Source organism: Canis lupus, chromosome 5 (genome assembly GCF_011100685.1).
Source record: "Canis lupus familiaris isolate Mischka breed German Shepherd chromosome 5, alternate assembly UU_Cfam_GSD_1.0, whole genome shotgun sequence".
NCBI classification, from domain to species: Eukaryota; Metazoa; Chordata; class Mammalia; order Carnivora; family Canidae; genus Canis; species Canis lupus.
Genome location: NC_049226.1, coordinates 41,435,940 through 41,463,042, shown reverse-complemented (window position 1 = coordinate 41,463,042; position 27,103 = coordinate 41,435,940). Strand labels below are relative to the sequence as shown.

Sequence of the window (27,103 nt, the reverse complement as noted above, 5' to 3'; positions counted from 1 at the left end):
TCCAGTCTCAGTACTTCATTTTTTCCAGAAGAACTTTTTATACAGCTAAGAGAAAGGATAATTTAAATGCCTCAGTAACTTGTCCCAGAATTATTAACAATGGGTCTTAAAAACAAATTTTGATTTGTGAAGGAATGAGGAAAGCAGAGAAAGAAACCCCCTCGGGGCACAAAGCAGTCGATGCAGTCGGTCCCGTGTAGGGCAGCTCTCCCGTCTCTTCTCAGAAGGGCACTGGGTCCTCGAGCAGGTGGTTCCTGGGCAGGTGCCTGAGGGCAGGTGCGGCTCCTCTAAAAGTCAGGCAGGCCAGGCAGAGGGAAGAGAGAGGCGAAGCTCTCCACTTCCTCCCTGAGAGCCCTGATGGCCCTTTGGTGCTTCTCGTCCCCTGCCAGTTTCTCTCTGAACTCCTTTAGGGTGGCCCTGGCACCGATGTCGTTCTGAATCTGCAGAGTCAGTTCTATCCCTGTGCCGGCAAGAGACAAAACGGGTCCGTGCTGCGGCTCAGTGGGCCTGAGACACACCCGAGGCTCAGCTGCCAGTATGTTCCCAGAAGCTGGCGCGGGACAGCCATAGGTGTTAAGGCTGACCTCAGACACGATTCTGGTGTGCCCCCTTCCTTGGGCCCGACCACTTTACAAACCTCTCAGCCTAGATGGTTTGGTAAAGTGATTTTTGCTATCTCTTGTCGTCCCCAAGCCCTCAGCCCAGACCAGGAACATCCTTCAGTGGCTGGGTGTCAACTGCTCAGTCGCAATCAGAAATCCATACACAGTTCGGGATGTCTGACTTCCAAACCTTTATCCTTACCTCTGTGAACAAACTGGGCCACTTTCTGGAACTCTTTCTCCAAAAGTCCTCGAGATGTCAGCGCTGGAGTCCCGAGACGCAGTCCGCTGGGCCGCAGTGCACTTTTGTCACCTTCAAGATAAACAGGCTTTGTCCCTGGGTCACACCCAACTCACCACTGACCGCTGTGCATTTAAGACGCTTGGCCAAAAAAGTGGCCTTTGGGTGCCAGCTGTATCTAGGAAGCTGAGTGCTGCTGATTTAAATGCCCAAAGGGAGAGAGCAGCGCATTAGGGTCACGGTACTGAAACAGGAGGTTGCTTTCAGTGGTGTGGTTCTTGCTCCCCAAAGTGAGGCTAGCATCCATCTGTGTTAGATGCATCACCCACACTCTTCCTATAACTCCCTAAGAAACCCGGCCTGTTCCAGAGGCCCCACTTCCCTTATCCACACACCCGTGGCACCTGTGAGCAGTCCTCCCCAGTTCCTCCTCCTCTGTCCCTGGCACAGTTACAGCTGTGTCAGAAGGAGCAGGACGGGAGAGAGCCATGATTTTGCCCCATGCTGCATGATGGTGTACACACCCCTCCAAAATCCTGGAGTGTCTGTCCCCAGAGCCAAATTACCACCAGCTATAACCTTGGCCAAAAGAAATGCAGTAGGTCAGGAGAGGTACAGAAGAAGAGACCAGCAAGGATTCTTACCTGGACAGGTATTCTTGTTACAGGCAATAGAACAGGCTTCTAGAACCTTCTCAGCCCTTCCACCATCCGTGCCTTTGGAGCGGAGATCCACGAGGATCAAATGGTTGTCAGAACCACCTGGAAAACCAAGTTGGACATGTAGGAATGTGGAAAACTGACTCCGTACCAAGTGAAGGTATCTCTCCCTCCCTAGAAAGTGAGGGTAGGGCTGAAGGAGGCTCAGGCAGACAAGGTCAGAAGGTGAGCACCCCTACAGTGGGTCCTGTAAGACTTCAATCCTCTGCTAAACAAAGGATGCCCCAGGGCCACAGGATTGTGAGAAAAGACAGTAGCTTACAATGGGTACCCAGAGGACCGTGAGGCTGGGGGAGCTTTCCCAGCCCACGCTGCCCACTGGTGATGTGGCACCAGGTGCCGGCGTAGGGCCTGGCAGCTTGTCTGGGGAGTGACAGCTTGTTCAGTGCCCCTGGTAGCTCTTGTTGGCTCTTAATGATCACTTGGGAGTTCCCCCATGTGCCTGCGAGATCCATCTGGAAGGCTCCCTCGAAGGCAGCGTCAGAGTGGCAGGCAGCGGCTACATTCACGTTCATGGTGGCTGACTGCAGCATTCACTGAGCACACGGTAGGTGCCAGGCTTTGCTGGTCTGCCATGTGTCTTACCCTAATCCTGCCAGGTTAACACTGGTTAAGGTGTTATCAAAGTGGTCCACATGAGCCTATTGAAGCTCCAAAAACTTTCTGCAACTGGCCCAAGGCCATGCAGTGGTCTTTCAAGCACCTGCATCTTTCTGCTTCAAAATCTCATGAATCCCAGGCCATTAACTTGACCAACAGCAGTGACTTCAAAGACGGCAGTTGGACTCAGTCAGCACCTAGCTCTGGACCCCACAGCCTAGAGGTGAAGCTGTGCCCCCTTACTTCCCGTGGCTTTAGGCAGCTCAACGTCTTGGAACCCCAGATGTCCACTTATAAAATAAGAGCAATAATTCACAAGGCTGCCGTGATGTCTCAACATGGTGCCATCTGTGGCATTTTGCCTGCACTGGGCACAAAGTGGGTTATCACAAACGCTGGCTCTCCGTCACCAGTATCTAATTCTGCCAGTTGCAGTGTGTCCTTGGAGCAGAGTGAACTAGGGGTGCGGGCAGGCCTGGGAGCTCAGGAAGGTGGAGACCTCTCTCCTGAGACTCATGGGAGGCCTCAGACAGAGCCAGGCTGCGGTGCTGCCTTGTGCTGTCTGTAACCAGAGGGAGTCTGGCCTAACCTTTCCCAAGACCAAGTGTGGTTCCCACACCAGCATCACATGGGAGCTGGATGGAATGCAGACGCCAAGCCAGATCTGCCAAATAAGACCTGCATTTTAACAGAGTGCCTGGGGGGTTGCTGTGCACCGCCAAGTTTGACAAAGAGTGACCCAAGGGACCTTGAAGGTCGCAGTCCATGCCGAGATTTCTAGGGCTTTCTTACCAAAAGATACGGAGAATGAAGGAGAAAGGAGAGAAGGGAAAAAAAGGAAGTGAACCAGAGAAGAGGCACCCCCGGGACTGCTGAGGACCCAGTGTGTGTCCCAGCTCTGCTGCTCACCAACAGTTTGGCGGGCAGCCCACTCCTCAGACTGGGGCCTGAAATCCCCGTGAAGGGCAGCAGGCCGGGCGTGGGCACCCAAGTCTGCGGAATGCCAGGACCCACCTCCCTAGACCACCCCACTTGCAGCATACACAGCAGCCTTGGAGCAGAAGAACAAAGCTGTCCCTCAAGATCACAAAGTCGGCCAAAAGAATGCCATCCTGGCTGTGTGAACCTGCAGTGACGCACGTGGATGGCACCCTGAGTGGGCCTCACCTGCAAAGTCCACCCCACAGGAGGTTACTCAGCGCCACTATCTTTTGTATGAAAGCAAACATGGGCACAACATACTCCCTGTGAACTCCTGGTGGGAGGGCCTGCTGTCCCCTGACCTTCAGGGGTGCCTGGAGACACTCCCAAGGGATGGCATAAGGTGTCGCTGTAGAGAAGGTGCCGGGGTCCTGCTCTATTCCGGATCATGGCTCTGCTGGCCACGAGCCATGTGAGCACTGGTACCTGCCCTCCCTCAGGTGAGCTTCAGGTACGCCTTCCACAAAGCTTTCCTGTGGTCTCCCGTGCCAGTGACAAACTGTCCATGGCTGCTGCCACAGCACCCAGGGCCACTGTAGCCACAGTGTCTGAGGGCGAGGCTTCAATGCCACCCCAAGGAGCCAGGGGCACCTCCCCGGGGTTTCTGCTGGTACCTGTCACCACTTTGTAGCCCAGCTCCATCAGGGTCTCAGCCAGAACTCGGCAGTTGGCCACCACCTGGTGCTGGTAAAGTCTGAACTCCGGAGTCATGGCTTGCTTCAGGGCCACAGCGACCCCTGGCGGGAGAGAGATGGGGTCAGGAAGGCAGAGGGGACCAGGAGTCCAAGCCCCTGGTTTCCGCTCCTTGCTTTGTCCCCTCATCCCCCCAGAGGGTAGATTATACTCCTCCCCACAGATGGTATATATTTTTAACCCTACGATTACCTGGCTAAACCTCAGACCTCTCCTTTTTAAGGAGCTGCTTTTAAGGTACCTTTTAAGGTAGTTTCCTCTGGGCATGGGAGTCTGTGCTGTAAGATCACACAGGGAAGCTGCTCTTCTGCAGGATGGATTTTACGTCCTTTCTAAGCTCAGCATATGAACACGAGAACTCGACTGCCCAATAGAAAGCTTCTGCTTTGGTGCCAAATTATCCACATCTTCCCAACCTGAGGCCGGGAGAGTGGTGTAGACCTGTTCTACGTGCACATCTGGACTCATCCAGCCCCTTGTTCGATCCCAGGCTGCTTGAACAGGGCACAGAAAGTGAAGAAGACATAATAAGCACTGCCTAAGTGTAGGCACAGAAGCCTCCCGTCAGGGTTCATGGAAATGACTGGAAAAGGCCCAGAGTGGCTGGAGAGCGGGTGATCCCATCACCCCAAGAGCTGAAGAAGCCAGACATGGAGTTTGGAGGCGTAAAGGTGGAATGGGACCTGCCCCTGACTCCCCCTTAGTGGGCTAAGATTCACCCACTCCCCGCTGCCCCCCTTCCCTCCTCAAAAACACAGTGCTTCTCCAGATGGAGCTTGGTTACCTTCACCCTGGGCTCCTCTACCAAACTGCTTTGTTCCAAAGAAGACATTGAAGGAACTCCAAGATCACAGATTTCCCAAGCCACTTGCATACAGAAGGAATGCCACCGGCAGACTGCTGGGTGAGCTCGGTCAGCAGTGTGAGGGTCAGGGTGTTGGCACAAGCAACTCGCCCTCACAGGGCTTGGACACTCATCACTCACTCCCTTTGCCGTGCCGTCTTCCGATTGTTAAACTCCTTCCCCGCTGGTTCTTAAAGAGGGCCCTAGCTACTTTACAGAAGATGGCCTGACAGTTTTGCGCCAGTGGCGGCCATTTGGGCAAAGTGGTCATCAATCCCCCTCATTCCTGCCTGGCTGCAGTTGCCAGATTTCCTTTTCTTCCTCGTTAGCACTTCCCAGACAGAGAGTTTGCTCTAGCTGTTCCCCAACATGCAAGTCCTGGCACACATTTGGTGGACAGGTGAGGTGGGAATTAGGGGCCACAGATGAGCAAAGGCAGGAACTTCTACCACTAGCTGGCACAGGGGCTGCCATGGGTGAGGGTGCACCCCCAAGTGCCACCCGAGGGCTCTGGGCTGACTCTGATGACATTTTACCAGCAATGGCGTGGTTGTGGGGACCTCCCTGCAGGCCTGGGAACACAGCAGAGTTGATAAGCGACTCCAGGTTGTACAGGGTCTCTTTGCCGGTCTTGGGATCCACGCTGCGCACTCCTGGATAAAGGAAAATAATAAAATGGGAACAGCAGATGGGCCAGATGGGCTGTCCCCTCAGTCTTCTCCCTACCCAGACTCAAATCCAGACTGGCTATGGGCTGCTGAGCACAAGCCTGGCCTCTAGTCCTGGAGGCAAGACCTGGTCTATAATGCTGCAGAGCACAGTGCCCCTTGCTGGCAGAGCAAGAGCCAGGCTACTCTTTTGTAGATGAAATCAAAGGATAAAAATTTCCCTCCACCAACACTGTAACAAAGAGTATGCCTTGGGTGTATTTCCTCAAAGACGTGTCCAAGAGAGCAGTCTTCCAAGATGATTACTTTGAAGGAGAGAAGACTCATTTGTATAATGAAATATATAAATTATATAATAATGGCTCTAATGGGGACTAGGATTCCTTTGCAAAAAAAAAAAAAAAAAGTTAATAATCAGTTGTAGTTACAAATGTCTACAGAGCTTCTTGTGAGCCAGGAACTTCTCTAGGCACTTTATATACATTAATTACTGCTCCCAACACTAGTCTGAAGGGACAGGTGCTATTATTACGATCCCCACTCAGGAGGTGTGGAAACGAGGCACAGAGAGGCTGTACAAGTAGCCCAGGATCACACAGTACAGACCAGGAGCTGCCCGGGCTAGCCATACTCGGTGGGAAGCAACAAACATTTCCCAGGCAGTTGGGAATGGCTGCCCGTCTCAGAACGTCGATACAACTAAAGAAGACCCTCAGAGACAGCAGCGCACTGAGGAGGCTAGTGGGCATGTGGGTGTGTCGAGCCCTGGCCAGGGTGCCAGGCAAGGAGACTGTAGGGGAGAGAGACCCCACCACCGAGGGCTGGTTTCTCTGCAAGTGTGTGGACATCTGATCTCACCATGGGCTGGATGATCTGATCATAAATCTGGCTTCCCCAGGTGTGGGAATCCCAAAATAAAGGGAGTGTTTAGGTATGGGTTGCAGGTGTTCAACAGAGAATCCTCACTAAAAGGACTACAGTGGTAACTAAGGTTTATACATCAATGTCTTGTGGTTTGATTACTGTGAGTCGTCCTCTCTGCGAGAGGCATGCTGGACCACAGTAAGTTCACCAGAGGAAGGTTGCACAGCGAGGCCTCCGGTGGCCCCTGGCCAGCCACGCACACCTTCCTTTGGCTCCGACACCTGCGTCTTGTGGGGAGGACTGGTTGGCCCACAGCACCATACTTTCCTCCTCTCCCAGGACCTGGACACCAAGGAATGAGGCTAGAGCTGTGCTCCGGACTTCCTTCCAGATCTCTTCTGCAGACTTATCATTGCCCCCTCCTAAGTAGCCATTTCAGGGATACTTCAAGGAATTTTCCCAGTTTCCCAAACTGAACATGAACCCCAGAGGAGACCAATGCCAGCACCTGGCCAGTACCCCACATCCCAGAGTGTACCTCTCCTGTAGAAGATTATGCCGGCTCGGCAGCCTCTCAGGGTTTTGTGGGTGGTGGTGGACACCACGTGGCAGTGCTCAAAGGGAGAGGGCACCACGCCCGCAGCCACCAGCCCGCTGATGTGCGCCATGTCGGCCATGAGATACGCCCCGTTGTCATCCGCGATCTTCCTCAGTCGGGCGTAGTCCAGGTTTCGGGAGTAGCAGCTGGTTCCTGAGATGGCAAAGGTGACACAGTCGAGTCAGAGATACCCACAGCCAGCTGAGAGTCACCGGAAGTGCAAACCTGCAAAGGTGCCTCTGGATAGGCAGATTTGAAAGCTTGGAAATTTCTCCCTCAGCATCTCTGAGAACAGAAGTGAAAAAGACCCTTAGAAAACATCTTTGTGGGGATCCCTGGGTGGCTCAGCGGTTTGGCGCCTGCCTTTGGCCCAAGGCGCAATCCTGGAGTCCCGGGATCGAGTCCTGCGTCGGGCTCCCAGCATGGAGTCTGCTTCTCCCTCTATGTGTCTGTGTCTCTGCCTCTATCTGTGTCTATCATAAATTTAAAAATCTTAAAAAAAAAAAAAAGAAAACATCTTTGTGCCAAAGGCAACCACTCAGACCTGCCTCTTCACGTCAGGTGCCTCTTCACGGCAGTTGGGACAGCCCCTATTATTAACTCCGTCAATTAGTTAGTGGTAACATTTCTAGATGCTTCTCTGAGAACAGCCTCAGATCTTATTCTACCTTGTACTAAGTGGGGGGCAAACCGATATTTGTCCTGAAAGAAAAGAATATACTTAGACCCAAGAGGCCCAGCTATTTGAGGCAGAGACTAGCAGTGAGCTAGAGAACATCCCCACATCATCATTTTGGGTTTTTTTTTTTTAATTGGTACCTTTTTTTTCCTTTAAGATTTTACTTATTTATTCATGAGAGAGAGAGAGAGAGGCAGAGACACAGGCAGAGGGAGAAACAGGCTCCATGTAGGAAGCCCGATGTGGGTCTCAATCCCGGGTCTCCTGGATCACGCCCTGGGCCAAAGGCAGGCACCAAACCGCTGAGCCACCCAGGTGTCCCCCCGACATCATTATTTTGTAAGAGGCCTGGGAGCTGCTGACAGGTACAGTTCCTTTACCCCCAACTCGTCACCTGCAATAATCAGCTTCGGGTGGAAGAGGCGTGCATTTTCCTCCAGTTGATCGTAGTTGATGTAGCCAGTTTCTGGGTTCACCTGTGGAATGTCACAGAGACAGCAGGTTCGGGCTGCATCTTCCAGCACACCGTGCCTGCCTTCCCACCCAAACTCATGCCAGCTATCAAGGCCAAGATGACTTCCTCAACCTGCCCAAAGCCTGTTCGCTCCACTCTACCACAAACACAGGAAAGCTGTCCTAGGGTGCGACTTGAGGGTGAGATGGGGTACCGTGTATCTGGCCTACAAAAGTGGTGTGGACAACCAAGTTATCGCTCAAGGAGGCAGGATGCCCTGAGGGGTCCCCAGAGGAAAAGTGAGCCTCTGTCCTGGGGCCTCTACCACAGAGGACAAGGAACCCAAGAGCCACTGCAGAATGAAATGGGAGCAACAAACATGCACCCCTGCAATGCAGGTGCTAAGACGCTGTTACCTTTGGGAATGAGACAAGATGCTGCCCTCAGCTCTTCTAGTCCAAATACAAAGAGGCAAGAAAAAGAAATAGAGACACAAGATCAGAAGACATAAAAAGCTGACATTACAGACACCATGACAGTGTCCCTGGAAAATACAAGCCTCTAGGGGCAAACTATTAGAATTAGTAACTAGGATTAGCAGAGGGTCAAAAGCCAAAAACCAGTTACATCCATGCATATAAGCAGCAAAAAATGGGAAACGAAATTTTTTTAAAAATATTTTATTTATTTATGCTTGAGAGATAGAGAGAGGCAGAGACACAGGCAGAGGGAGAAGCAAGCACCATGCAGGGAGCCCGATGTGGGACTTGATCCTGGGACTCCAGGATCATGCCCTGGGCCAAAGGCAGACGCTCAACCACTGAGCCACCCAGGCAATCCAAGGGAAATGAAATTTTAATGATAATACTAATATTATGTTAGTTTCAAAATCCATAAAATATCTAATAAAAGACTTACTTATTTTAGAGACAGTGTGCAAGTAGGGGGATGGGTAGGGTGGGGGGGAGAGAAAGAGAGAAGAGAGAGAAGAGGAGGGGAGGGGAGGGGAGGGGAGGGGAGGGGAGGGGAGGGGAGGGGAGGGGAGGGGAGGGGAGAGGAGAGGAGAGGAGAGGAGAGGAGAGGAGAGGAGAGGAGAGGAGAGGAGAGGAGAGGAGAGGAGAGGAGAGGAGAGAAGAGAAGAGAAGAGAAGAGAAGAGAAGAGAAGAGAAGAGAAGAGAAGAGAAGAGAAGAGAAGAGAAGAGAAGAGAAGAGAAGAGAAGAGAAGGAAAGAGACTAGCAAACTACTCGCTGAGTGTGGAGTCCCATGTGGGGCCCGATCTCATGGCCCTGAGATCAGGACCTGAGCCGAAATCAAGAGTCAGATGGTTAACCAAGGAGCCACCCAGGTGCCCACACACAAAGCATTACTGAGAGAAATTTAAAAATTCAAAAAGTTACAGTGATTAAGCAGCACATGTTTGTGGAAGGAAAAGAACAGAAGAGACCCAGAAATAGGACCCCTTGTGACAGAGGGTCATCTGATCAATGACTAAATGGTAATGCTGCAGGGAAAGGATAGTCTTCCAGTAAGTGGCACCAGGTATGCTGGATGTCCACGTGGAAAACAGTGTTATCTAGACACCCACCCCACTGCACCCCACAGAAATCATTCCAGGTAGACCGTGGATCCATCTACATGGGAAACACAAAGCAATTTTGTTTTCCTCTTGGGCAATGCATGTCTTTGCAAACTCAGTGTATTAAAGCTGTGTTAAAGCATCTGTGCCAAGGGGAAGTGAAAATCAAAGCAAAAGATTTTCGTGGAGTGAGGCATGGGAGCTCTCTGGGGAGGAAGTAGTGGAGGAGCTTCATGGTCTACAGCCCCTTCCTCCTTGGGGCAACGCTCAGGTGTGGTGGCTACCCTTCCAGAATGAAAAGAAGCACTTCCAATCCCACACGGTCACAGAAACTCATGTGCAACCAACATCATTTGGAAAGGCAGGCAGAGGACCACCTGTGGTTCTGTTTCAGAGGGAATGAACTGGTTCTTTCTCAGTCACCTGAACTTGGCAGGGAAACTGTTACCTTGAGAAAAACCAACAGGGACGCCTGGGTGGCTCAGTGGTTGAGCATCTGCCTTTGGCCCAGGGCATGATCCCAGGGTCCCAGGATCGAGTCCCACATCGGGCTCCCTGCATGGATCCTGCTTCTCTTTCCTCTGCCTGTCGTGCTCCCTCGCTCCCTCTCTCTCTCTCTCTGTCTCTCATGAATAATAAAACTTAAAAAAAAAGAAAAAGAAAAAAGAAAAAAACCAACAGCTGGACCACAGCAAAAACATGGCCATAATTCTAAAAAAGTTTTTAAAGAGATTATACACCCCCCCAAATGTGTTGCTCCTCCTACTCTTCTACATTTTGGCTTTTAAACTTATAGGATTTTTTTTTAAGTTTTTTTCTCTTTAAAAAAAAAAATCCTAAACATTCGACAGTAAGCCTGCTGCTCCAGGGAAAATTCATGGGTATTTGTAAGAAACCGCAGAGGGGCCAGAGGAGCGTAGAGGGGCAGGAATGGGGCCTCCCCTGTCACTTGGGACCTCCGGAGAGGGGACTCGTTGGACACAGGGAAGAGAGGGAGGGATGGAGGTTCGAGTTGCTGTTTCCCGGGAGGATAAAATGCCTGGCTCTGCATGCCTGCAGTTGCCTGGAGGGTGAGAGAGCCCCACGGAGAGGGCAGGGGCCAGGAGAGGCCAGGCAGGGAGGCAGGCTGGGGAAGAGGAGGAACAAGGCATCTGCTGCCGGAGGCCAGTCAGGTCTCTGTCCTCCTCTCTGCACCAGGCCCAGTGCTCACAGGCACCCCGCAGGCAGGTGAGCTATGCTTCCTGCTGCCCAAGCTGGCCAAGCTCCAGGGTCCCACCACTCCACACCCCTGCAGGCCTACCACCACTGAGCCTCCAGCCTGCACCCATGGGGCTGCAGCCTGCACAGCATATGTGTCAGAGATGCGGGGCGGCTGAAGGAGACTGGGATGCGGCCCCAGGCTTGCTAACACCCAGAAGAGATTCTTGTAGTAGGGTGCAGGGGGCTGGGTATCTCTGTCGGTTAAGCATCCGACTCTTGATCTCAGCTCAGGTCTTGATCTCAGGGTTTTTTTTTTGTTTTGTTTTTTGTTTTTTTTATTAATTATTTATGATAGTCACAGAGAGAGAGAGAGAGAGAGAGAGAGAGAGAGAGAGAGGCAGAGACACAGGCAGAGGGAGAAGCAGGCTCCATGCACCGGGAGCCCGACGTGGGATTCGATCCTGGGTCTCCAGGATCGCGCCCTGGGCCAAAGGCAGGCACCAAACAGCTGCGCCACCCAGGGATCCCTGATCTCAGGGTTTTGAGTTCAAGCCCCACATTAGGCTCTGTGCTGGGCACGGAGCCTACTTTAATTAATTAGTTAATTAATTTAAAAAAAGAAGGGACTCTGGGGTAATGGAGGACATTGCGTTAAAGAGTAAGGCTGCCCGAGGCCTCAGCTAAGGTCAGAAAACAAGTCTGTGATTCCTCTCTGCCACCGTTCTTTCCATAGTGAAAGAAACTGTAGAAACCAGGTTTTGTGTTCTATGTGCAAAGACGGAGCATTGTCCCGCTGGGATCACGTTTCAAAATCCATCTCCAAGGTCAGCATTGGCCAACGAAGATACTAGCAGCCAGAAATGCCTGGGCTTTCCCTAACAAGAAGTGAACTGTCACTTGCACACCAGAAGCACTCACATGGTCACTGGACCAAGCCGAAGGCTAACAACGGGTGAACAGTCAAGGGGAGGCGGCAAAGACCACAGAATGCCAGGAGGGAAAACTGGCTTGGCGTTCTTCAAAGAGTAAAATCCCGTGGCTGACACTCAGCCCAGCACAATGATGCACTGTGACCTCTGCTTGTGGTGGGACACGTGAACAAACCTGGAATGGCCCACCGCATATAAAACACCAGGAAGAAATGGTTTCTGGATGTGAGAAAGGGTTGCCAGGGGCATGGACTGCCCCATAGCCAAGTGTGAGGGTTACTGCCTTTGTCTCCAGCACCAGCAGCACCTTTACACATCAGCTATCATGCCCCCTGGGAGCCCACGGGTCTTCTGTGCGTTGTTCCACCAAACTGTTTATAATGACAAGGGCCCCACAGGAATACGTGCCAGCCCCACGCCAGGCACACAGCTCATATAGGCTGCAGCTAGCTGATAGGTCGGTGAGGGGCGGCGGGGTGCAGGGGCCAGCTGTCCTGGTGGGCTGTGTGCTGATGGTGGGGCTGCTGGCGCCAGGGCTAGGGATGCAGCTGGTGGCCCAGAAGTTCCGAGCATGGCTGTCCCTGATCCCCAGGGGTCTGGCTGCAGCTGACCTGGGTGCCAAGAGTCATCATCCCAGCTGGCGTTGCCCCTTGGCTCTGGAGGAGCCCCCACCACCTCCTCCGCTGCCTCCCTGACCTGTCTCCCTAGGCTTCAGCTGCCCCTGGTGTGCTCTGAATGCCTGAGGAGTCCCCAGGCCAGGGAGGTGACAGATGGTGAAAGGTAGGGACACTTCCTCTTGCATCTTAGGAACAGGACCACCTATTCCTACAGGGGCAGACCTGGAGACTTTCTGAGGAAAAGGACTGCAGAGCCATGGACAGAAACCCACTCTTACCTTATAGGGCATAGATTCAAAGAAGATGGACGTAGCAGAGATTTTCTTCTTGTCTGTCATGAACCCGTGTGTCAGGTGGCCCCCATCGGGCAGGTCCAGGCCCATGATGCGCCCGTGGGGCTCCACCAAGGCAGTGTACACTGCAAAGTTGGCAGGGGAGCCTAGAACGCCAGACCAGAGAAAGTACGATGACTTCTGCCTGTGAGGCCCCAAGCAGGACCCCAGAGCTTGGCCACCAGGCCATCTACCAAGAGTGGACAGAACAAGCCTGGCACCACTGTGCAGCCCCCAGTTCCCTGGAGGTTCCCGGGCAGCAAACCCCGAGACCAAGGGACAGGAGTTCAGGAGGGGTGAGTCAGGGGCAAGCCAAGGTCAATGGAAAGAGACCCACAGACCCAGGAGAGGCTTAGCTTATTTTTCACTCTCATTTATGGGAAGTCCTTCTTGGGACTCCTCTCAGAGAATGCAGGGGGCTGCCCAGACCTGGCTGGATGTGGCAGTTACCTACCTGAGTAGGGCTGTACGTTGACCCCCCAGCACTCAGGATCCAGACCATAGACCTGCAGCGCTCGCTTCTGACAAAGGATCTCCAGCTCATCGATGAACTCAGTCCCACCATAATACCTGCAGGAGACAGCCAGCCGACTTAGGTCCCCTCTGGCCCCAAACCTCTGTGCTTCCTACAGAGGCCAAAGAAGCTTCCGGCTTTGGGGTGGAAGAATTAAAGCGGAGAAGTGGTGAGAACCAGTACCCTGACCCTCATGCCACTCATCTTCCATTTGTGCCAAGTCGGCTGTGTGTCTGAGGAAGTACCTCCTCATCTATAAGGAAAAGTCTGACGTGGGCTGCGTGCATGAACCCTGAGGATACACAGTCATTATGCTGAGCGAAGTAAGCCAGTTACAACTGTGTGATTTCCCTTATATGAGGTTCCAAGGGCAGAGTTCCAGAGACAGAATGTGCAAAGGGGTTCCTAGGGGAAGGGAGAAGTGGAAAGTTCTTTTGCTTTTTGTTTTTACAGTTCTAATAAAATTTTACTCATTTGGGCAGCCCTGGTGGCTCAGGGCTTTAAATCTTTAAAAAAAATTTTTTACTCATTTAATAGTTACATGTGAAAATTTATATTTGTCATATCTGCATATTAGTAATCGTAATAATTCAATTCAGATTTTTTTAAAAGATTTTATTTATTTATTCATTAGAGACACATAGAGAGAGAGAGAGAGAGAGAGAGAGAGGCAGAGACACAGGCAGAGGGAGAAGCAGGCTCCATGCACCGGGAGCCCGATGTGGGATTCGATCCCAGGTCTCCAGGATCGCGCCCTGGGCCAAAGGCAGGCGCCAAACCACTGCGCCACCCAGGGATCCCCCAGTAGATGTTTTTAACACCTGTGCCTTGTGGTCAGAGAAAATCTTAAAATTTTTAAGTATATATACTCTTTTTGGGGCACCGGGTAGCTCAGTCAGTCAAGTGTCTGACTCTTGATTTGGGCTCAGGTCATGATCTCAGGGTCCTGGGATCCAGCACCACATTGGGCTCCCTGCTCAGTGGGGAGTCTGCTTCTCTTTCTCCCTCTGCTCCCCACCCCCAGCCCCTGTACTTGCACATACTTGCTCTCTCTCTTAAAATAAATAAATCTTTAAAAAGATTTATATATATATATATATATACACTCTTCATCCTAGTAAAGACCAAGTAACATAAAATTGACATCTCAATCTTTTCAAGTATAGTCTAGTGGTGTTAAGTACTTCACACTGCAATGTATATTCCCAATTTTGTGCAACAGACCTCTAGAACTTTCTTGTCCTGCAGAACTGAAACTCTACACCTATGAGCAGCAGCTCCCCGCTCCCTCCCCACAGCTGCTAGGAGCCATCATTCTCCTTTTCGCTAAGATCTTGACAATTCTAGACAGCTCACTGTAGCACAACACACCACCCATATTTTTGAGACTGGGTTATTGCAGGTGTCACAATGTCCTCATGGTTCATCTTCGATGTAGCACGTGATAGGAATTCTTTCTTTTTTAAGACTGAAAGATGTTCAATTATATGGATAGAGCACATTTTGCTTATCCATTCATCTACCCACTGATACTTGGGTTGCTCTCACCTCTTGGCTATTGTGAATAATGCTGCAATGGACAAGTCTGGAAATCAAAAGGGGCTTCACTGAGTGATCTGGAAGGTCCCTTCCAGCATCACATTCTCTGCTTTGTCACCAAAGAAGTGTGTGGTCTCCCCAGGTTTGAAGGAGAGCAGTCCGACTGGGGAACAATTATGGAGCTTCAGGAACATCAGGGCTACAAGGGGACGTAGCAATTTGCCATTTTTCAGGGGAGTAAACACAGGACAGTGATTCAGGGTCATGATGGGGCCCCAGTGCCCCTATCTGCCTTGCCTCAGACAGAGGAGCCAAGCCACCTGCCAAGCATTTGCCACACAGATGTGGATCTGAAGCATGCAAACCTGGTTCTGTTCTTTACTATGGGAGTTGGAGCAGCCTCCTTCACGTGCTCAAGTCTGACTCCTCATCGGGAAAGGGGGTGAGAGTTCTGACTTTGCAGTCAGGCTGCACATGAAGGTGACTGTAGTCACACTCGGCCTGATCCTAGAACACAGCACTACGTTTTACCCTCAGTGACAAGGCCACTGTCATCTCACTGATCTCCAAGAAAGACAAAAGTGTTTTCAATGAAATGGTGGCTTGGCATCTGTGAGATCCATTCCAGTTTCAGAGATGTTAAAATGTCAAAAAGTAAGTGCTCTGGGTTGATGAAAGTCAGTGAGGACTCAGCATGGTCCCCTGCTGCTGTCCCCAGCAGTGACTAGAGATTCATCTCGGGACAAGGGATTTGGAAGCCCGATATGGACCTAGGATCTAGGCCGTGTTCTTCAAAAGAACTTCCTGTACAAGAAAGTGGATCCTCTTCATGTGTATCAGGACAAGACTCTCAGAGGAGGAGAAATGCCTACCAGTGCTTAACTGATGCCCTCAAACCACAGCAGTAAATACAGTGTAACTCTTACCATGGAGGGGCAGATATCACCACCGGCTTCACCTCTCTACAGATAGAGCAGTCCCTGTGTCCACTGGGTGGGGACGAAACCCTGGGACCCATCGAAGTTTCTTTTACAAGATCAACTTAGAAATGATGGAACCCCTAAGACAGCTTGGAATTTGGAGTATGTGGGTGGTTTTTCCAATACCAACCACCAATTCTTGGATACCAACTGGGTGTCCCAACAATTCCATTCGATTCTGACACAAACTACCCAGAGTTAGCACAGAAGCCACAGGTTAAGGACTCAGTTTCACAAGGCTGCCCCCACTTTGCACACCAGCCACAAGTCCTGGGCCCCCATGCTACCCATGCCACTGTCCCGCTTGGCCACGAATTTGGGGGTCCCTACAACCTCCTCTCACGCTCATCATTTCACCAGAACAATTCACAAAACTCAAGAAAGTCCTTTACGTTTGATTACTGGTCTGTGAGAGAAGATTTAACTCAAGAACAGCCCAAGGAAGAGGTGCATATGGCAAGGTATATGGGAGGGCACGCCACCCTCCCAGCACCTCAACTGGTACAAGCCCTGCCGCATCTAGCCTCCTCTGGCGCCCTGGTGTGCCCTGGAGGCTCGGGGAGAGGGCTGAAAACACTGACCCTCTAATCTCCTGTCTGGTCTCTCTGCATCTAGGGGCCCCACCCACAGTCACCTTGTGTAAACTCAAGTGTGGTCAACAAAGGGTCACTTGAGAATAAGAAAAGACACGGCTACCACCAGGCAATTCAGAGGCTTTAGAAGCTCAGAGCCAGGAACCAGCAAGAAAGACCAGATGTTAATTTTTCACAAGACCACAGTATGAAAATGTCTACCTGTGTGCAAACCTGAGCCGTCACTGAATCTCAGTGAGTCTTGGCTTCCTCATCTGTCAAAGGCAGAAATAGCACCCCCGGCCCCGTAGGGTGGCCTCGAGGATCAAATGAGCTACTGGTTGTGAAAACACCAGATGAAGCCTTGAAGGCGCAGAGAGAAGGTAGTTATTTAGGGCAGGACAAAGATTATGCCTTCAACTTGATTCTCGACCTTTCTCCGGAGAGCTCCAGGGGCTTTTCAGTGCAGAATGGCAGGCAGTTCTACTCGAGGGTGACCCTTCTTTTTGCCTGTGTCCTTTGGGACACAAATATACAAATCTGCAAAAACCATATGTCAAATTCTATAATCATCATCTTTGATAATGACTATAAAAAACAAAAATGAATAGAACCTCTTGTGGTTCTCGGGGTGAAGGAACTGACCAAATCCAATGTTTCTAATGCAGCCATGACAGATTCAATTGTCACTTCTAGGTCACTCCTGATACAGATTCAATTACTCACTGAGCAACAACTTTCCATGGCATCATTCAGAGCACTGACCTTCTCCTAGAGGTTCAACAATGGCCTAGCAGCTCCAGACTCCTTAGGGACTAGCCTGTTATTCTAGAAAGCCCCAAAAGGGACTGCTAAAGACTCTAAGTAGAGCTGCTCCAAGAACATCAGTGCTGCCACATGCTGGGAATTGAAAATGAGTTATGACAGGATGGGAACAGAATAGAAATCCCCGCTGAGTGAAGTAAGTCAGTCGGAGAAGGACAAACATTATATGTTCTCATTCATTTGGGGAATATAAATAATAGTGAAAGGGAATATAAGGGAAGGGAGAAGAAATGTGTGGGAAATATCAGAAAGGGAGACAGAACGTAAAGACTGCTAACTCTGGGAAACGAACTAGGGGTGGTAGAAGGGGAGGAGGGCGGGGGGTGGGAGTGAATGGGTGACGGGCACTGGGTGTTATTCTGTATGTTAGTAAATTGAACACCAATAAAAAATAAATTAAAATTAAAAAAATTAAAAAAAAAAAAAAAAAAGAATAGAAATCCCCACATGGGGATCCCTGGGTGGCGCAGCAGTTTGGTGCCTGCCTTTGGCCCAGGGCGCGATCCCAGAGACCCGGGATCGAATCCCACGTCAGGCTCCCGGTGCATTGGGCCTGCTTCTCCCTCTGCCTATGTCTCTGCCTCTCTCTCTCTCTGTGTGTGACTATCATAAATAAATAAAAATTTTAAAAAATTAAAAAAAAAAAAGAAATCCCCACGTGGTGTAGACTCTATACCGACTCTGTAGCTCCCATCAGTATGTCAGAAGCAGGCCTTTGACGGCATTCACATACCTCTGGCCTGGGTAACCCTCAGAGTACTTGTTATTTAAGCAAGAGCCGAGGGCCTCTAAAACTGCCCGGCTGGTGAAATTCTCTGACGCGATCAGCTCCAACCCGACTCTCTGCCGGTTACTCTCCTTCTTGATGATGTTGTAAACCTGATGAGAAGTAAAGGAACGGTGAATGTCTGGCTTAGCATTTTGCTCTGATCAAAGCCATAACCTATCTAAGAGAAGAGACACTATGATAGATTCATATTTTGCCCGTAAGAGCCGACCATAGCCCAAATAACCCAACTGAGAAGACTCCCATAGTACTTAGAGAATAGAGATCTTCCTCAGATTTTAGCATTCAGGGAGGAATTAATAGAAGACAATGAATTAAGGGAAATAAATAATTGAAGAGAAAATGACCTTTCAAATAAGTATCCCACCTAATTTTTAATTTTGTGCCACCTTGTTATTTTCATCCCTGTTTCATTGAGTTTCTCCCTCCCTGAACTTTATTCCTTGCTCTTCGTCCTTAAAATAAAAGTTGCTTTGGTAAACCCACACAGTTAGAAAGTAGGCCGGTAGAAGCTGAGGGTTGGGGGTAGCCTGAGGTGACTGCTCATGGGTTTGAGGTTTCCCTTTGGGGGCATAAAAATGTTCTAAAATTGATTATGGGGTGCCTGGGTCGCTTGGTTGATGAAGTGTCTGCCTTTGGCTCAGGGTGTGATCTCAGGGTCCTGGGATCGAGTCCCACATCAGGCTCTGTGCTCAGCCAGGAGCCTGCTTCTCCCTTTCCCTCTGCCACTCCCCCTACTCATGTTTTCTCTCTTTCATATGAAAAAATAAAATCTCTAAAAATGATTGTGAACATGCTAAACAACACCGACATGCGCACTTTCAGTGGTGATTTGTATGGTAAGTGAATGATCTCTTGTATATAAAGTTGTTATAAAACCTTATAAATAGGGATCCCTGGGTGGTGCAGCGGTTTAGCGCCTGCCTTTGGCCCAGGGCGCGATCCTGGAGACTCCGGATCGAATCCCACGTCGGGCTTCCGGTGCATGGAGCCTGCTTCTCCCTCTGCCTGTGTCTCTGCCTCTCTCTCTCTCTCTCTCACTATCATAAATAAAAAAAAATAATAATAAATAAAAAATAAAAAAAAAACCTTATAAATAAAAGATGCTTCTTGGTATCTAGATACACTCCTCTGAACTAGCAGGAAAGGGTCAGACCTCAGTGGACCCTCCTATACCCCTTTCCTCTAGAGCAGCCAGGACAGTGCTCTGCACTTGTAGAAACTCAGGAATATCTATATTTTCCCACAGAGGCCTTTTAAAGGTTTTTAAATTTTTATTTATTTGAGAGAGAGAGAGAATGTGTGAACAAACAGGGAGAGGGACAGGAGAGGGAGAGAGAATCTAAAGCAGGCTTTGTGCTCAGTGTGGAGCCTGACATGGTACTCGATCTCACAACCCTGAGATCATGACCTGAGCTGAAACCAAGAGTCGGACACTCAACCAACCAAGCCACCCAGGCGTCCTGCACAGAGGGCTTTTGGCCACTTTGTCATGCACCGCCCCTAAATCTGGCACTCTAAGCGCAAGGCTATCCTGAGTAAGACTTATTTAGGAGTAGACCTGGCTATTTATTTATTTATTTTTAAAGATTTTATTTACTCATGAAAGACAAGAGAGGGAGAGAGGCAGAGACACAGGCAGAGAGAGAAGCAGGCTCCATGCAGGGAGCCCAACGTGGAACTCGATCCAGGGACCCCAGGATCACACCCCGGGCCGAAGGCAGACACTCAACCACTAAGCCACCCAAGCATCCCCAAACTTGGAAATTTAAACAAGAGTCTCCGCTTTACAATATCTAAGCAGACCCTCCCCACGGCGTCTCACCTCAGTGTCATTGTCTTTCAGGGGCTCCGCCAGCATTTTATCATGCGAGGACCACAGGTCAGTGTCCTTGTGAGTGCTGTTGACTGCAGTCATCATTGCACCAGTTCAAAGTTACCTAAAAATGGAAATGCTCCCAGCATTAAATTTAGTTAGTTAAAGCTCATGGCAACCTGTTGGTTCACCCAGGTTGCTGAAGGACTGACATGTTTTATGACCTTTTTCTAGAGCTGCTGGGTAAACACGAAGGCCTTCTATTGTAAAACCACCGTGTGGAAGGAACTTCTGGTTCCTTTCAGAACTGTAGACGTCCGCTTGTGATCCCATGAATACAGAGAACTACCTGCCCTCCCCATGAGGGCGGCCCAGTCCTGAGAGAGCCAGGTACCCCTCTTCCCAACTAAACCTTTCCTGGCTCCAGGGTAGGCCCCCACCTAAACTAAGTGCCTTGCAGGCAAGAACTGAGTGTTACTTTTTTTTTTTCAAATCCCACACAGAACCCCAACACAGCCATAGGTATTTGCCAAATGGCTGAACAAACAAACTTCCGTGTCACTCTTCCCATTTTTCATGTAACAAAAGTGAAAAGAAAAAGTATCTCAGCTCAGGGCTGCACAGCATGTTGGCCACAGAAGCCGCCCTCAAGAAACTCAACACACATTCTGAGCGCCTCCGCAGACTTCCTCATGGCTGCGAGTTAAGGCGCACGCTTTTGCTTAAATAGAAACCCTCCTGTAAAAACTGCAGGTCAGATTCGCACGTCTGTCTTTTTTTAATCAGAAAACAGCATCCTGTTAAAATACAGCTGAGCGGAAAATGCAAGATTCTTAACCCAGGTTTCCGCAGAGAACGAGAATGTCTGGACAGCGGCATATCCACCAGTGTGAAAGTTTAAATATTGACAGGAACCAGCCACCTCTAATCAATAGTTGGCAGCTTTCTAGTACTTTCCCGTTAACTTACTAAGCTTTCATTTCAGTTCACTCATTAGCCAGCTATTTATCGAGGGCCTTCCCCGGGGCAGCCACAGCACTGGGAGGGACTGTGCACACAGATGGCTCCCCTCATGGGGAAGCACAGCTCCGAGCAAACAGGTGCACTCAATGCAGCTAGACAAAATGAGGAAAGTGGCATGTGGGCATTTGCTGGCATGGTCAGGGCTCACCGTGGACAGCTGGGTCAGGGGCCTAGTAGACGACATAAATCCAGAGGACAGCTAGATGGAGAAAGAGCCAAACAGGAGAGAGCCTATCTCCCAATGAGTACTGTGAAATAATAAGAAATATAAATTGGTCTCCGCTCCTAAAACCCTTGTGATTTCCTAGGGGAGAAGAGTGCCTTTTGTTCTACTTCGGTCACTCTGGGTGGACTCCTGGCTGGTCACCACAAAGACCAAGCCATGATCAGAAGCTTGGAATGTTCCATCTGACTCCCCATTCTCCAGAGAGGGGAGAGGTGCTAGAAATCGAATTAATAATTGATCAAGTGTAAGTGATCAAGTGGGCCTTGGGGAGCTTCCATGTTGGTGAATACATCCACGTACCCAGAGGGTGGTGCACCCCACTCTAGGGGGACAGACACTGCTGCACGTAGGACCCTCCCACACCTCACCCTAAGTATCTCTTTATGGCTGTTTATCTGTATCCTTCCTTTATGGTCTCTTTCACTATATAACAAACTGATAAAGATAAGCAAATGTTTCTCTGAGTTCTATGGGCTCATAAGCAAATGATTGAGTCCAAGGAGACGGGTCATGGGAACCTCCAATTTGCACCCAAGTCATACAGAAGTTGTGGGTAACCTGGAGACCTATTACTTGCTGTTGGTGTACGAAATGGGAGGCAGTCTTGTGGGACTGAGCCCTTAATCTGGGGGGGTCTGCGCTAACTTCAAGTAGTACCAGAATCTAATTGAACTGTAGGACCCCCAGCCAGTGTCACAGAATTGACATGTAGAAAACCCACATTATCTGGTGTCAGAAGCATCACGAGTGTGGTAGCAATACGTGGAAAGGGGACACACAGCAACATGGGTCATTTTTCCTATGCAAGCTCACACGCACTCTCGTTTGCCAAACCAACGTACCCACTAAATAAAACAGCCCAGTAATCCCAAATCACAGTGATTCTCCTTAACCTCCAGTAGAGCTAGCAAGAAACTGTCAGTAATCTTTAACCAGGAAATTCCTAACTGGGGCTTTCAAAGCAGCCATTATTTTAACTCAAGCACTAGAAGATTAGTAATAAGCCACGTCTGCAAGCAGTTTGACTTCAGTGTCATGCAGACTTCTGCAGCAACAGTGGGACTATCCTTGCCAAGGGCAGGCAGGCAGCCTCGGAGGTGGCGGGCCAGACCATGTTGCCATTACAGGGGGAGAGAGAGACGGGAAATGGTTTGGGCACTGTGCCCATGGCTTCTTTGTGTTGATGATCCCCGTGCTCAAGAACAGCCGCTACAACCCAAGGCTCTCTGCATCAGCCAACACGCATGCCCTGGCAGGTGGTAAACCCACCAAAAGAAACAAAAAACAAAACCCTAAAAACACAAGAGCCGAAACAGGTGCTCAGGTCCTAGAATCTCGAGGAGCAAAGCTTCTTTTAAATACTGATTATTCAAAAAGGATTTGAAGGTGGCAAGCAACATCGATAAGATATTGCTCAAATGCCACATAATTAAAGTCCATTTTAAGCCCTCCTCCTCCAAGGCAGGTCAGATCCACAATCATTCTGGGAAAGGTGCCCAGTTGCACCCTGCTCAGGACAAGGAACAAAGTCCCTACCTGCTTCTCTGCGCCCACTGGCTTCCCTTCAGCAAAACACCTGCTACTTTGTACCCTGGCTGCAAATTTTTTCCTTACCTGAAATGCTAATTGAGTCAGTTACTTCTGACACCCCAAGGGAGAGCTGTACCGTGGCTGAGACCCTGCTAGGGCCTGCTGCTCTCACGACCCACCCACGCAGAAGAGTTTTCTACCCTGTGTCCTATAACCACTCAGGGTCAAGTCTTCTCCCCCCCACATGGGGTACTTAATCCACACACACCCTTATTAAACCCATACCCTTCTTTTTTTTTTTAAGATTCTATTTATTTATTCGTAAGAGACACACAGAGAGAGGCAGAGACACAGGCAGAGGGAGAAGCAGGCTCCATTCAGGGAGCCCAATGTGGGACTCGACCCCAGGACCCCGGGATCATGACCTTAAGCCAAAGGCAGACGCTCAACCACGAGCCACCCAGGCATCCCAAACCCATAGCCTTCTTTTTTTTTTTTTAAGATTTTATTTATTTATTCATGAGAGACACACACAGAGAGAGAGAGAGAGAGAGAGAGGCAGACACAGGCAGAGGGAGAAGCAGGCTCCATGCAGGGAGCCCGACATGGGACTCGATCCCAGGTCTCCAGGATCACACCCTTGGCCGAAGGCAGCAGCGCCACCCGGGCTGCCCGCCCATAGCCTTCTTGAGTCCAGATGAAGCTTTTTGTTTTAACTGTGAAGAAGTTTCAATTCTTTAAACAGAGTTCAAGATTCCTTGTCTTGCTTGATTTAAGTCAATTAGACCTACTACAGATATGATCTATTGTCTCTATTAAGTCAATTAGATCTCTCCCATCCCAGGGCAATCTGAATTACACTTAGAAAGACAAAGACCGGGGATCCCTGGGTGGCGCAGCCGTTAAGCGCCTGCCTTTGGCCTGGGGGTGTGATCCTAGTCCCGCGTCAGGCTCCCGGCATGAAGTCTGCTTCTCCCTCCTCCTGTGTCTCTGCCTCTCTCTCTCTCTCTCTCTCTATCATAAGTAAATCTTAAAAAAAAAAAAAAAAGACAAAGACCTTGAATGTAAACAGCTAATTTATGTGTCAACCTGAACAGATTTACAGATAACCAAGTAGCTGATAAAACAAGAAAGAGATCTTGACACTGTGTACTTTTAAGATGCAGAGGGAAGATCATTTTTAGCTAATATTATATTTAGGGAAGACCTACTTCACATCTTTTCTTGAGGTTTGGAATTTGGCTGAAAAATAACATGCCTTGAACTTTGTCCTCATTTTTTTTGAACTGTGATAAAATATACATAAGATTTACCATTTTAATCATTTTTAAATTAAAAATAATCTTTATTTAAAAAAATTTTTTTTTCTATTTCACCCATTCCCCCCCTTCCTTTCCTCTAGCAACCACCAGTTTGTTCTGTATTTAGGAGTCTGGACTTTTTCTTTTTTTCTTTGCTTGTTCATTTGTTTCTTAAATTCCACATATAAGTGAAACCAATATGGTCTTTGTCATTCTCTGCCACTTTAACCATGTTTAGGTGCAATTCAGGGGCATGAAATACATACATACTATTGTGCAACCATTAACACCATCCATCTCCAGAAGTTTCTCATCACCCCAAACTGCAATTCTGGGTACCCATTAAACCTTCTTCCAGGCAGGCTGGTAGTTAACAACTAGATTCTACTTTCTATGAATTTGACTATTTCAGGTACCCCTGTAAATAAAATCACACACTTGCCCTTTTGTGTCTGGCTTCTTTCATGTACTATAAGGTTTTCAGAGTTCATCCACATTGCAGGACTTGTCAGAATCTCCCTCTCAAGTCTGGGTAGTATTCCACTGTATGGAGACACCATGCAGTATTTTGTTTATCCATCCACCCATTACCGACAAGTGGGTTGCTCCCACCTTTTGGCTACTGTAAGTGATGCTGCCACAAAGATGAACAAATACCTTGTTTTCAGTCCTCTGGGTGAAGACCCCAAGTGGAATTGCAGGATCATATAGTAATTCTACATTCAGTTCAAAACAAGCTTTTGATATTTAGGAGATCTATACTCTACTACTATTATCAGCCTACAGTGAATTCATTCACTCCTGCAACAAGTATTTATTGAGGAGCTCCTATGTCCTACGCACTGAGCAAGGAACTTACTAGAATATATACGTCAAAAAAGACAGAGGCCTTGCTTTTACGAGGAGCAAACAAGTAAACAAGAAATACAGAAGGTAATGTCAGGGGGTGGTGATTGCTATAAGGACAATAAACGGGTAGAGGGCTTCTTTAGACCAGGCCATCGAAAGTACCTGGGCTGAAACCTTATCCTCCTAAGGTGCTCCTCACCTTATTGCCCTTAGTGCAAAGACCCTAAAATGGGAAGAAATTTGACTTGTCAAGAGTCAGAAATCAGGCCCACATGCCTGAAGCTTGGAGAACAAAGCAGAGGCACAAGAAATGACACTGAAGGACCAAGGGTGAGAGCAGGGATGGAGAACAGATTCTTCACCTTGACAGGATGTATTTTACAAGGTTTCAAACTATGTTCTAGAAACCTTGGTCTTGAGTCACTTCTCAGTCTGCCTGTGAAATCTGAAACTAACAACTAGAGAAACCCAACAGGGGAAGACCAGGGTTCCTTATGTAAAAGAGCAGATGGTGAACATCTCCCAAGCTGGACCCCTCCAACTCTCTCATGTCCCAACAGTGAAGACCACACCCAAGGAAACTGTGCTAAAGCCAGCCTCTCCACTTCCTAATGTGCAGCTCAGCTACTGACACCTCTGTTTCTCAGTCCCCTCATATAAAACCCAGGAGCGAAGACCGTTCTGATTTGGCAGGGAGAGCCAAATGAGCTACCGGACATACACAGAGTGCTTGGAACACTGCCAGGCACAGAGGAAGTACTCAAAAGCTATCATCTAGTACAGTTATTAAAGAAATGGAGGGACCTTTGGGCCATCTTTGTTACCACTCAGTAACCTGGGCTGAGCACCCTGGGAGCACACAGCTCACTGCAGCTATTATTATCATTATAATGCTGGATATTTTTTTAAATGTATTTATTTATTCATAAGAGACAGAGAGGCAGAGACATAGGCAGGAGAAGCAGGCTCCCTGTGGGGAGCCTGATGTAGGACTCGATCCCAGGACCCCAGAATGACCTGAGCCAAAGACAAGATGCTCAACCACTGAGCCACCCAGGTGCCTCTAATGCTGGATATTTCTGTGGGGGGGGACATGTCACTCACGTGTGGCATGATCCTCACCTCAACCCCAGGGAAACAGACCTGAATTTACTTGCCAAGGTCATCAACCTCCCCATGGCCCCAAATCTTCCCCAGGACTTTGTCACACAAGCGTAACCAGCCAGAAGTCTCCGGAGGGAACCACCCTATTGAATGTCATCGGTCTGTCCCATACACAGATTTTTCATTATCTAGCTTACAGAGGAGGAACCCGAGGCTCAGGGAGCTAAGTGGTCTAAGGTCCTACAACAAAGAGTCAGAATCTGAAGTCCAGTTTACCTTTAGTTCCAAACATCCTCACGACACTGCACTAAATAAAAGCACAGGTTGCCCACCTCCAGTGCATGTTCCCTCAGGTAAGAAATTCAAAAAATGATTCCATAAGAACCTGAACTGGTGTTTCCAGTCCAGCAACTGCCTGATTAAAGACACATGTTGGTGCTGGCCCCAGCTGATCAAGGGTCACTTAACTTCTAGGACCTCGAAGGCCAGGGCGTGGAGCCAAGAACCCTACAGTGCAATGTTTGTCTCCCAGCACAGTGAGGGCGGGGGGCGGGGGGAGGGCGGCGACGGAGGACAGACTGCAGACAACAGGCGCAGCTCCGCCCCCGCAGGGCTCGGTTCACACCAAAAGTAGCGCGACCCTGTAAGCAGTGGTTGACAGTGCAGGCTTGGGGAGCTTCCGTTTGATTCCGGGCTCTGCCATTTTGCCATCTGCAGGGTCGCGCCCAAGTCGGCTCTTCTCTCCGAGCCTCACCTTCCCCATCTGTAAAATCGGCTACGCGACAGCGCTCCGCCTGTAGCTTTGCTCAGGGGATTCTCAGGTGAAGGGGTGTACTTAAATTTAAAATGCTCTACAAGGGACGTCTGGGTGGCTCTGCCTTCTGGAGTCACAGAATCCTCCTGGAGTCACAGGATCGAGCCCCGCATCGAGCTCCCTGCAGGAAGCCTGCTTCTTTGGCTCTCGATCTGTGTCTCTCGTGAATAAATCAATAAAATCTTTTAAAAAAAATGCTCTACGAAAGAAGCGCTCAGTGGAGAGCTACCTAACCAGCAGCAATCAGCCTTCGCGTCTGAGTCAAAGACCGCCCTCACCCCCTAGCGCACCGGCCCGTGACCAGGCCGGAGCATCCGGGCTCGCCGCCCTCCCTCCGCTCACTTTTTCCGGCCTCTCAGAGCCGCGGGGGAAGCGCGGCTGCCAGGCGCACACCACAAAGCGCCCCGAGAGCGCCGGGGGCACCGAGGTCCTGGCACCCGAAGCAGCCCACCTACCGGCACAGGGTCCCGCACAGCCCAGCGCCCCCGAGACCCGCCGCCGACCACGCTGCTGCCGCCGCGAGCAGAGTCCGAGACCCGCCGACCCGCGTCCGGCCCTGTGCCCGCCACGTGACACCTGCCGCGCGAGTCGGGAACCCAGAGCTTGGCGCGCAGCGGCTCTCGCG

At 49.8% G+C, this 27,103-nt stretch overlaps 1 protein-coding gene across 2 annotated transcripts; it reads right to left on the bottom strand.

Moving 5' to 3' along the window:
- Positions 1–27,103, bottom strand: SHMT1 (serine hydroxymethyltransferase 1). 2 transcript variants are annotated; one of them, XM_038537093.1, is made up of 12 exons: positions 26,934–27,103; positions 19,641–19,755; positions 17,762–17,907; positions 13,053–13,168; positions 12,545–12,705; positions 7,884–7,965; positions 6,751–6,963; positions 5,217–5,333; positions 3,758–3,880; positions 1,488–1,604; positions 805–915; positions 1–460 (listed from the first exon to the last, which is right to left on the bottom strand). In XM_038537093.1, exons 2-12 carry the CDS (start codon positions 19,734–19,736, stop codon positions 288–290), a joined length of 1,455 nt encoding a protein of 484 aa, XP_038393021.1. In that variant the 5' UTR covers positions 19,737–19,755; positions 26,934–27,103; the 3' UTR covers positions 1–287. The 2 variants fall into 2 exon arrangements, with proteins under 2 accessions (XP_038393021.1, XP_038393022.1); XM_038537094.1 differs by lacking the exon at positions 26,934–27,103 and adding an exon at positions 25,941–26,087.